This window comes from Limulus polyphemus, unplaced genomic scaffold, assembly GCF_000517525.1.
Source record: "Limulus polyphemus unplaced genomic scaffold, Limulus_polyphemus-2.1.2 Scaffold108, whole genome shotgun sequence".
Lineage (NCBI taxonomy): Eukaryota > Metazoa > Arthropoda > Merostomata > Xiphosura > Limulidae > Limulus > Limulus polyphemus.
Window position 1 is genome coordinate 88,110 of NW_013665718.1, and position 12,823 is coordinate 100,932.

The 12,823-nt window shown below is 35.6% G+C and overlaps 1 protein-coding gene across 1 annotated transcript in view; it reads left to right on the forward strand.

The window, feature by feature from the left end:
• Positions 1 to 12,823, forward strand: part of LOC106470923 (LIX1-like protein) — a 74,324-nt gene that overhangs the window by 58,632 nt on the left and 2,869 nt on the right. Inside the window, exon 3 of the mRNA XM_013931503.2 lies at positions 11,169 to 11,309. Coding sequence (XP_013786957.1) covers positions 11,169 to 11,309 — 141 coding nt within the window. The remainder of the gene's footprint in view (positions 1 to 11,168; positions 11,310 to 12,823) is intronic.

The window sequence follows — 12,823 nt, forward strand, 5'->3', positions numbered from 1 at the left end:
AGAAACGTTGCGTCACGGTGGTCATGTGACTCGCTGACGCAACAGTATCTTCACTGCCTGATTGTGTGTTACAAGGAAAGCAGTTCGGTTCAGATTTTAGAACAAAGCTACACAAAGGCTATTTGCGCAAAGCCATGCCGATTTTTGAACTCGTAGACTCGAGAGGAAAGGAACAAGCCAACTGTCAATTTCTAGGCTAATCTTATGAAACCTAAAAATCCCCAAAGCAAGAAGCGAACCAGGAATCCTTGTACTCGCATTCTAAATACGCTAACCACTATGCCACGCCCGGCCCTTATTTTCAGTGTTCTACGTGTTTTGTGATTGAGTGTTGTAAACTCGTGGAGTAACTTAAAAACGAATTTTATTTTTTTTGTCTTCGTCTCTTTATAGAACAATATTCATTCTCTGTTGCCTGAAAAATGGAAAAGGAGGCTTCTGAGTGTTCATTATCACAAAAGGGTTCTGATCTTCATGCATCGCTAATAATACGTGGACAAAATGTCCAAGAACAACAAGAGTTGTTTTTTAGTGTGAAATTACTGGATGTAGGTAATAATAATAATAAAAATCCTCACTGCAGGCCGCTGGACGTAGATGATGAAAAAAAAATATCCCTCACTGCAGGCCGATCTTTGTACGGCTCGACGTAGATGATATATCTATAAAGTTAAAAAGAAACGTGTTACTATATACGGCGTTGAAGCAAAGTAACTTGATTTCCTAACTCCAGGTGGGCTCGATCTTGGAAGGGAAGGAGCGTGGGAATTGTTAAGCTCTGAAGAGCCGCTCGACTTGTGCATTAATATCTCTAGAGCTTTTAGAGTGGGGTTTCGCACAGTGCCAGACTTTATCGCCTGAGCTCCTAAAGCCGAGGATGATCCGTACGATGAACTTCATTAGTACCGAAAATCTGTTAGCTAATATTTACAATGTACTTCGAGTAAAAGTATAAGTAATCAATGTGGCTTGCATCCAAGATTAGGTAAAGTCTCTTAACCTGTATGCAGTTTTGTTGTTACTTCTATTTCTCAAGATTCCGACTTCGATTTATCGGATTCTCGACGCTTCACTTTATTGTAATGTTATCTTCACTGCATTATAATAAAGCATTAAGAGATCGTTCATTAAATCCTCTTCTGCGCGAGCGTTCCACCCAATATATGGAGGTGGAATTTAATAGTTTCCTTTCGAAAGATAACGCAAAAACTGATTTAAGGGTTATTTATACATATAGCTTAAACTTTTAATTCTTATTATTCTATTTTTTTTTTCTGTTTCATTGTCGAATAGCGTGAAATCTAGAACTATCATTTGCTCTTCTTGTTTAATTAATGTTGGCTTTGTTAATTAATGAACATAAGAAAACAAAATTTAAAGCAACATCGATCAACAAATGTTTTAATCAAAGAAAACAAAAACTTTCCACCTTGTCAACTATTTTCTATTAACATACTCGTTATTAACTTTTGATCAAATGATTAAAAGTTTACTATTCGTCTATTCTTATACAGTGAACTTTAATTAAAGGTGTCTTTTGAAGACTTTAACTCATAATTATCTAAAAGTTTACTATTCGTCTATTCTTATACAGTGAACTTTAAATAAAGGTGTCTTTTGAAGACTTTAACTCATAATTATCTAACAGTTTACTATTCGTCTATTCTTATACAGTGAACTTTAAATAAAGGTGTCTTTTGAAGACTTTAACTCATAATTATCTAAAAGTTTACTATTCGTCTATTCTTATACAGTGAACTTTAAATAAAGGTGTCTTTTGAAGACTTTAACTCATAATTATCTAATATTAGCTAGAGGATGGTGGCGGGGGGAGGGTGGTCACAAATACTTGATTCCTATTTTACTTGGAATGGTATTGGCTATTTATTAACTCATCATTGCAAGTAAAACGGCTTTTAACGTTGATGTTACCACTGTGTCATCCAACGCTAGCCACCTACAACCAGAAAGAGCGGTTCGGGGTTATAATCGGTGATGTCCGGAGTACTGTGTGACCGGTAGTAATCTGTCATGTTTTGGCAGATCGCGACCACGCCTGCCATGAATGCACCTGAAACCAGATCCGGGACCGCCGCCTATTATATGTAGTGGCGTGATATATTTCAAGAAATAAATCAGTCAAGGTCCAGCCGCACCTGTAATGAAATCTAGGTCCGTCACGTGCAGTTTGACACGAGTTAATCTTGTTTATTTAGAATTGGTTTTCTTATTATCATTAAGCAACAAAATATAATTTTATAAAATCTATCGCCAAATGTTTTATCAAAGAAAACGAAAACCTTCGACTTTGTCAACTATTTTCTATTAACGTATTCATTATTAACTTCTGATCAAATCAAGCTGATTACATGAATCAGAATTTAAAATTAATCCAGTGATGAATATATATATACTTTAATATGCCGTTCTTGCTTATAAAGATTAAAATGCATTGATTCATATATTAGTTTATTTTACTACGGGGGCTTTACAACTCTAAAATTCTGGGTTAGATCCCTGTAGCAGATACAGTTCGGATAGCCCATTTTGAAGCTTTGCCTTTATCACAAATACTCACTTATTTGTTTGCATAATTTCGTAATATAATAAAATGTACATGTCTTAAATACCCCCAGATTGATATTTAAATACTTTAGCGCAAAATGTATCGACAAGAAATTGTTCAGTTATCAAAATTTAAAAGGTATTTTGGACTTGAACAAAAAAAAATAAGTAATCTGCTTTTTTTCTTTTAAGGGCCAGCTTTTGGTTTGTTTTGAATTTGCGCAAAGCTAGCCCTCCCTAATTTAGCAGTGAAAGACTAGAGGGAAGGCAGGTAGTCATCACCACCCACCGCCAACTCTTGGGCTACTCTTTTTACCAACGAACAGTGGGATTGACCGTCACATAATAACGCCCCTACGGCTGAAAGGGCGAGCATATTTGGTGGGATGGAGATTCGAACCCGCGATCCTCAAATTCGAGTCAAGTGCCCTAACCACCTGGCCATGCCGGTCTCTTTAAGTGCCAGATAGAAATTTCAATCTGCGGCACCTATAAACAGGACAGTTTAGCAAGCGATATGTCTTAACTGAACCTACCATCATAGGTTAATACATTTCAATAGGAGAAATTATAATTCATTTAGTAGAGTAGAAAACTGGATATTCCATGTGCAGGCCTAAAGCGCAATCCCACAGAGCTTAACGAAATATTACAATATGTTATTCACGTTCGATAACTTGCTCTTCAAACATACTTGAATATAATTTAATAATAAATAACTATGAATTATACCACTTCTTTCTCTCTTTTCTTTATCAAATGTTCGTTATACCATAGACAGCTTTTTAAGTGTTCATAAAATTTACGTTGAAAAATATTCTTACTTTGGTTTGTTTGTTTTAATGTACGTCTTAAATATCATCCACGTGCAAGTTTACTTAAATATATTTCATACTTGCTATTTATAAATGTCGGCCATTATTGTAATATATATATTATACAGTTTCGTCACTCATAGATGGCGAAACTGGGTGAGATCACTGGGGGCATGTGCCCCGAATTTTGAAGGGCTTCTTTAAATAGGAAATAGACTTGTATATAACTATCATGGAAAGGCGCCGTTTCAGTTTTGAATCTAATGGTCAAGGTTAACATAGCAAATAAGGTGCCGAATCAAATTCAATTTTGTTCTGTAACCGGCGGTAGTGAGTGAAGCCTTTCAAGTTTTTATAATACCAGTGACTGATTACGGGAGGTGAGGGCCAAAGGCTACTTATAATTTTCTGGCGACTTCTTATAAATATATATATTAAAATTTACATATAATTCACCTACATTATTGATGAGACATGCTGTATTATAATCTTTGGTTGTTGGCTTATAAGCGAACACGGGCCTCAAATCATCTGCTTAGAAATAAGTATGACCCTCAGTGGTACAGCGATATGTCTGCGGACTTACAAAACTAGAATCCGAGTTTCGATACCCGTGGTTGGCAGAGAACAAATGGCCCATTGTGTAGCTTTGTGCTTAATTACAAACGAACAAACAACAAATGAGTAAGTAGGTAACCGATATTAGGAACAAAACGTTTTGGGAAGAAAATAAAAAATATATATATACCAAATTTAATAAACAGTTATTTATACATCGCGCATTTTGTTTTGAACTTTTCAGTTTATAATCCATCTGCCTTTATGTGAACCGATGAATCGTTTGCTTTTTGTTTCTAAATTTCTGTAACTTTAACTTAAAGAAGCTAATCTTGTAAAGACAATGACCTATATCGTTTTGTGTTCACCTAGACAGTCGTGCTATCACTTCCTGTATTGTATATATATTACTGTTGTTCCTGCCCGTTTGGTATAAGTTCTTCTAATCATTCAATTATTTATCTTTGTTCCCCTTTCCTTTTTTATTTCAGTTTTATTACTGTCTATTGTCTCTTGTCTGTGGTCATACGAATCATTCACTAACAAACTGTCATTTTGTGCGCTCATTCATTCAATTGATTTCATGTTCATCCAACATCTGTCTGTCTGTTAAACTGGAAGTTTATTCCTTTATCCAACCTTCTGTACATTTATTCACATTGTAATATATTCGTCTCGTTATTTTTTCTCTTTCTTTCAGACCGTAAGTTTGTTTGTTTATACATTTCTGACAGTATGCATTTATAAATTTTACGTGATGTCCGTTATCCAACTCATCCGTCATTCCAGCCATTATTTAGTTTATCTTCTCAACCATTCATTTGTTTTGTTTATATTTATGTTAATCTGTGTGTCCGCTCTTTAGGCTCTCTTTGATCTCGCCAAGTATTTCTATTTAATGTGTTCAGCCAGCTTAATTTTTATGAAAAAATAAATAATATTTATACCAGGAATAGCTTTAAAAGTACAATCGCTCATAATATATTTATACAACTTTCACACTGTTCCTCTTCGGGCCCTTAAATAACTAGTGTCGAGATTATAGAAACTGGAATCCCTCTAAAAGGACATTAAGGTCGCTTTAATATGGGTAGTAGAAAAATAGCCCACACAACAGATTATTAAAAGATTCCTGGATGGATCAAATCCTTCACAAAATTAATAGAAATATCTCGTGCACAACCAACAAAAGCGGTTAACAGAAAAAGTAACCATGCATACACTACGGATAAAGCTAACCCATAATAATAATCATACATTGGCAACAAACGTTACCAACAAAAATAATTATAGTTTGCTAACATAATGAACCTAACTTGTTTACAACGTTGAACAACAAGCGTAACCATGCTTTATTGATCACTTGGGTTGGTAAAAGAATGCTTTGATAGCAGTAGTTAATTGGCTGATGATTTTGGTTCAGTTGGTAAAACATTAGCTTGCGTGCTGACGATCTTGGGTTTGATCTCGAACTGAGAAGCAGTAAAAGTTGGTTTACCATAAACTGACAACAAAGTTTGCCAGCAAGAATAAGCTCACCAATAAGACTTTTACAGAATTGGCTAAATCTTTTATTCATAACATTCTTGTATAGATATTTCGGAAACGTAAGAGGCTTAATATTTAGCGAAATCAAAATATTTACTATATTGGCTATCTTTAGCTTGGAATTTTTAGCTTGCAGATCAACACATTTAACTTTAGATTTTGAACCAAAGGGTAGTAATAGTGTTGGTTAATTTTCTGCATAACTTAAAAAGGCACTTTTCATTAAACTGAAATAACAGTACAAGTGTTTATCGCAGGATCAGCATTTTTAAACGGATCCATTGCGTTTTTTAAGAGTAATCGCTACCTACCCTAAAATGATCAATACTCATCACAACAACATTTGTGTAGAGTTCCGAAAAAAATTCAGAGAAAAGCTTCCTAGATCAAAAATATAATAAGAAAGACATCTATTTCGCTTCTTTTTTTATGTTTCTGGATTATTATTTTTTTTTACTTGAACGCTTATTAGAGAAATGCTATTATATTAGTAAAGTGCTCTTCCATCAGCCTATTGTAATCACCCGTATAATAGAACATGTGAACCTACTTATTAAACCATCATTGTTCCAGTTGCTAGTCGAGTTTTTTCTACAGCTATTAACGTGTTCTTTGCTAGTTCCACACAAGCGGATAAAAGGTACAAGCATGCTGGAATTTCTCAAGTTTTATTTTTGTTTCATGAGTTTCATACAAAGATTGTTGAGACTTCCAAGGTAAACTGCTTCCATCGGATAGAGAAGACTGATGTACGTGTATGTGTGTAGATGATAACCAAGTTACTCTATCAACGTGATTACAATGCTTAGAATGATTTCCATCGCGAAAATTGCATTACACACATTTGTTTTTCAGTAATATGATTATTGCTGATTAATTACTATTTTATTTAAGTCGACTCTCTGAAACATAAAATGCTTAAGGATAGCTTACAAAGTGGACAAGGCTTGGTTATGGTATAATTTATATATATATGTATATATATGTCATATGTTTTAGTACAAATAGGACTATTTCCAAGGTAACTTCTACTTACACGGACCTCAAGTCAGCAATAAATTAAAATAAACAAATCAGGTGGTTTAATCGCTATAAAGAAAAGAAATTGTTGTATAGATATCATAATTCTGTAAAAAGATTCTGAAAAGGGATAAAATGTACTAATTACTCTAAGTGTTGGACAACATTCTTCGCTGAGGTTAATATGCTTATTATACGCATCTGCCTCTAGGGTTCAAACCCTCAAGCTATGTTTAGTTTGATGTATAGGTATGTTCAACCTTAGTCTCTCCATAAATAGACAGTCTTCATTAACAAAATTTATGTTATTACAAAACCCATCCATCTATATGTGTCTGCGTTTCATTAGGTCGTGTAATATTTATTAGTGGAGTCTACTAATGATTTGATCGTACATACCACTTCACGTATATAAAACTATCTACGTGTCATGTTAAAACGGCTTCCTTTAACAAGTATTAAAACCGCAACGCCATAGTTGCTGTTGGATAACATTTTTGTATTCCAGACTTAACAAACAATTCATGATAAATGGCCGATAATCTTTCACAAAGCCCAGTTGCGGACCGTGAGCAACAAACCTTATTCCTCATTTTTCATTGCGTTTACTTGGTTAGGCTTTTGAAAAAGAGATGATTGTATGATTCAGAAACCAGGATCACGTTACATCCTTCATCCATCATCTTTATGGCCGGAGGAGTTGTCTGTGTCTTATTCCGCCTAATTAATTTCATCTTATTAAACGTTGAACTTAAAAACTCACGGTCGAATGAAGCGTTTTCAATGTTCTTATTCAGTGGAGAGGCCTAATAGAAGTGTAGTTCCTGCACTTCATACTGTACTGAAAGATTATGGTTGGTCGATTACTTTCTACCATTTTCTATTTTTTATACTTATTTGCTTATTTTTATTTTATATCGCAAAAAAAATACTTTATTGCCATTAATTTCCATTCTTAAAATGTATAAAAATGCATTTTTACTTTTAGTTATCCTGAATTATTCATAAAGTCTTACTTTATTGTCATGTTAATTTTGCATTTACAAATAATCATTGCACAGTTAACTTGTCTAACCATATCTATTTAAATCATTTACTAACCTTTTGATTCACTTAGAGCATACGTCCGAAGGTCACCTCTGAATATTTCTCCAAGTATGATTAGGTTTAAATAAATTGTTTGGACATTTCCAAACTAGTGTCATATAGATAAGTAGAAAACAAATGCAGTGGAAATACCACTGTCATTTGTATATACATGGCTTATCAACGCTTTGTGTTTTTCGTTTGTTTGTTTATTTTGTTGCTGTCGTTGTTTACAAGATTACCATTTTTATACTAAATATTGTTTGTGAATTTTAGTTGCTTACAAATTGCTGCCCAATTTTGACAAATGCCAATATGGCAGCTTCATTTCCAATACTATTTGCTGTTTTTTTGGTATGCCCGCACGGCGTCTATATGGAAATTAGTCTATAGTACGCAGCCGCTGGTACATTCCTTGTTCTTGTGCTTCTTTTTCTTTTATTATTTAAGTTGAGCACAAAGCAGCACAATGGGCTATCTGTGCTCTGCCTACCACTGGTATCGAAACCCGGATTTTAGCGTTATAAGTCCGCAGACAATACCGCTATGCCACTGGGGAAGGGGGAGGAGGGTCCTTATTATCTGGAAAGAAAAATGACATTTAACTGTTCGGCATACAATCTGGCAGCAGCAGCCTGGACATCACGGGGACACTCTCAATACAATAGGATCATATTAACCTATTCTTCAACTAAATACTGCAGCATTGTTTAGATGATTCGGTTAGGGCGCTCGACTCGCAATCTGAGAGTCGCGGGTCGAATCCCCGTCACACCAAACATGCTCGCCTTTTCAGCCGTGGGGGCGTTAATGAAGTGACGGTCAATCCCACTATTCGTTGGTAAAAGAGTAACCCAAGAGTTGGCGGTGGGTGGTGATGACTAGCTGCCTTCCCTCTAGTCTTATACTGCCAAATTAGGGACGGCTAGCGCAGATAGCCCTCGTGTAGCTTTGCGCGAAATTCAAAACAATAGATGATTCGGGAGCAACTGCAGGACGATGCTTGTATGTCGTCTTATGTTGGGAGATTTGGCTTTGATACTTTTCATCAAAGGTACACTGACCTGCAAATGGAAAATAAATTTTCTGACCTTGCATCTCAAATCTAGGTAGTGTAACCACCTTTGCTCCGGAAGGAGTGCAATAAAGTTGTTCTTGAAGAGTATATTTCGTTTTTATTTTGCTTGAAATGGATCATTTATTAATGTCTATATCTTTGCCATTGTGGGCGTATTATGAATATTAATTAAACTTCCAAAGAATGAATTTCCTTGAATGAATTCTATGATGATATAAAGGTAGGCCAAGCTGAGGGCAGATGTCATAATAATAACTTTTTTGTACACCTAACATGCAAGTTAGTTAGAAGAATATATGTTCCGACAGCTGATGATGCAATCGTTTTACGCGCCATGTTGTTAATATTAAGCCAAAATATGATTAGGAGCTTGGGCATATCGATGTTGTTTACATACACCACGAAAGACAGGATACCTTTAGAAAAGTAACTGGTGATTTTCAGAAACTATTTAGTAATAATAGCGTCCTTTAAGAACGACATTTCAATAAGATATACTTCAAGAAACAAGTACTCTTCCAACGATGTCATTTTCGCCAGAGAATTAAAGCATTTTCTTTCCTGATGGAGACATTTAGTTATTCGAAGATGCCGAAAAACTGGTAGAAATTTCCTTGAGTGAAAGACCCAGCATGGCCAGGTGGCTAGGGCGCTTGACTCGCAATCTGAGAGTCGCGGATTCAAATCCTCGTCCCACCAAACACGCTCGCCCTTTCAGCCGTAGGGACGTTGTAAAGTTACGGTCAATCCCACTATTCGTTGGTCAAAGAGTATCCCAAGAGTTTGCGGTTGGTGGTGGTGTCTAGCTGCCTTCCCTCTAGTCTTTCACTGCTAAATTAGGGACGGCTAGCGCAGATAATTCTCGTGTAGCGTTGCGCGAAATTAAAACCAAATCCTTGAGGGAAATTTGTGCATGAACAAAATATAACAACAAAAAACAACAAAAAGACATTCCACTTCTCACTTATGATTTGGACGTTGATTTCTCAGAATGAATTATATTCTTAATGTTTAACAGCAAAAAAGGGGCGTTAGTTCAATATTGTCCCGTATCCCTTGAAAATAGTTATTTGTGGCGTTTTGTCTTGTTTTTTTTGTTGTTGTTGTTGTGCGTATTTTCCCTGCAAGTGTGTGCTGTTAGATATAGATGCAACTCCCTCTGACGCTGACATAGAATTATGTGACGTTAAGTTAAATAATGTGATATTTTATACAACCTTGCTTGTCGTTCACATGGAGTTATGGTCGTATGCAAGGCATACTTTTTTCAACTTTATAGCATTCGCTTGAGCATTAAATTGAAGCTGTACGGTAACATACACCAATCGTGTTAGATTTGTGTGACCTGCGAATGTTTGAAGAGCTAGAAGATCAGATGGTGAAATGCAGAGTTATCTTTACGACTAATGCTTTGTAACAAAATAAAATTATACATTAAAGTCATTATAGTAAACTGAAACTAAGGGCGCTGCCTTGGTGTCAAACCCTGAGAAAGAGAAAGTGGGCGTTGTGTCTGTGAAATAGAGCCTGGTAAATTAAAAAAATAATTTAAAAAGACATACCACACTTGCCAAAGATAATTTCAGATGCTGTGACGCAATACCACATAATTAATATTATTATTCCTTGCAGTCCCCCGGTAGGTCAGCATTAAGAGTCTGGACTTACAACGCTAAAATCCGCGGTTCGATTCCCCGCGATGGACGGAGTGCAGATAGCCTATTATGTAGATATACCAAAAAAAAAACTTATCATTTACCAGATGCACAGTGAGGATTAATTGCGTACGGAGTAAATAGTTACATAGAAAAGTTATCTTTGTGAAGACTAATGCCAGTAGTTGGTACTTCTGTATTCTTTTGTATATGACGACAACGAAACGTTGAAAAGATATCATTGTAAAGACTGATACCAGTAGTACATTTATTTTTTTATGCAATGTCCACGAAACGTAGAAAAGTTATCGTTGTGTAGACTAATACCAGTAGTACCTCTGTTATCGTTGTGTAGACTAATACCAGTAGTACCTCTGTTATCGTTGTGTAGACTAATACCAGTAGTACCTCTGTTATCGTTGTGTAGACTAATACCAGTAGTACCTCTGTTATCGTTGTGTAGATTAATACCAGTAGTACCTCTGTTATCGTTGTGTAGATTAATACCAGTAGTACCTCTATTATTTTTTGTATGACGTCAACGAAACGTAGAAAAGTTATCGTTGTGTAGACTAATACCAGTAGTACCTCTGTTATCGTTGTGTAGACTAATACCAATAGTACCTCTGTATTCTTTTGCATGTGGCGTCAACGAAGTTTAATAAAAGCATCAAATTAATTAATATTTAAGTTTCATATAAGTTAAAGTATTTTATAAAGAAACATGTTTGTCTATCACAAGTCAAAATTTCAATGTAAATATTCGATTGTTAGTAACGTTTCTATTAAGATCATCACTATTAACTGGAATTCGTTTCCCTCACTATTTTTTCTCCACTACAGAATTGCCCAACAAAGGCAGAAGCAAGACGCAGTGCTGCTAAGATTGCCCTTATGAATTCAGTATTTAATGAACATCCTTCCAGGAAAATTTCGGACGATTTCATTGAAAAAGCTGTAGCTGACGCGAAAGCATCGTTCAAGGTGAGCATTTGTTTATGGTAACACGCTCAAAACGAGTCTTATCTTAGTGTGAGTCATGTTAAGGAATTCGAGGATATGCAACCAGGAGTGGTAAGACAATTTCCATCGCAACATTTATTGTCTTGGACTAAAGTAATGTAAATATCTGACTTGCTTTTGTAATAGTTCTCAAATGAAACGTGTATCCGACTACCTTAAAGTATGCTGTTACAACACAATTCTACTCGTGAAACAGGTTTATGTTTAATCGCTAATAAAGTAGAAACGACAATATTGTCGCACGTTACTTCACGAAATCTGAAACTACAATCTTATGAACTAGAATTCTGATTATTGAATATTTCCTTCTTGGGCTCCCGTATGCTATGAATGAGTGTAAAGGGAATTGTTCCACCATGGATTAGTCCTAAGGGAATGCTTCATAAGTTTGGTAAATATCAAATTTTATGAACTTCCAGAAATATAGTTTTCATTGAAATAGAGATAAGTTAGATAAATCTTATTGCAATATTCTTGATCTCGTGCCGACCTTGACGTAGTCAGCGAAGCAGCGCTCTAATCCTCCGTGGCTTTTGTATCCCCACACACATTTTTTTACACCTCTCAATATTAAACATATACATTCATTCAGCTTTCGTAATACACCCATGGTAGCACATGTTGTTTATGTCTCACATCAGTTTTCGTAGTTGCACGTATTCATATCGTATACATAATGGAAAGTTATAGAAGACAAGCCATTTAGTAACTCTCAACTTGTTTTACAACTTCATTTTGTGCACGTAAGTTTGACCAATTGTCAGGCAACAGCAAGAACAACCAGTACTGAATACTTACGGTGAATATACAAAACGCTATTGCAAAGTATGCATTTCATTATTATCTGAGTTTTGCACATTTTAGAGTTGTGAATACACACACACACACACACAATTAAAAGTATAGGAGACGTTTACAGGCGCAATTACAAATGCGGGCTTAAAAATAGAACAAGCTTACCTTTGCAGAAAAGAAAATCCCAAACTGATTTGTTTTGAAGACGATATCATGTTTCCACTCATAGAAGATTGCATGTTAATATTTCATGTTGTAGTTCCAGTGGTACCTAATGGTGGCATAAATACACAGTTCAGTTAAAACGGCTGCTACACAAAAAGATAGCCGTGTATTTGTTAAGAGCTGACGGAAACTTCATTAAAGCGATATGTACCATATTTCCAAAGTTACTATATATATATCGCAACGAAACGTGAAACGTTGTGTAGACTAATACCAGTAGTACCTCTGTTATCGTTGTGTAGACTAATACCAGTAGGTATTTGTCTATTTGTCCCATATCTAACTACTGCTAGGTCGCTGCTGTGGGGCCTATCTCGACCAAACATTATGGGATGATAGTTTAATACTTTGACCGGTGACCTTACAACTTCATCCCGTAAGACACTTCTGCAGTCAATGACCATCAACTAATTAGAATTGGCCCTTCATGGCCAGGTGGTTAGGGCACCCGACTC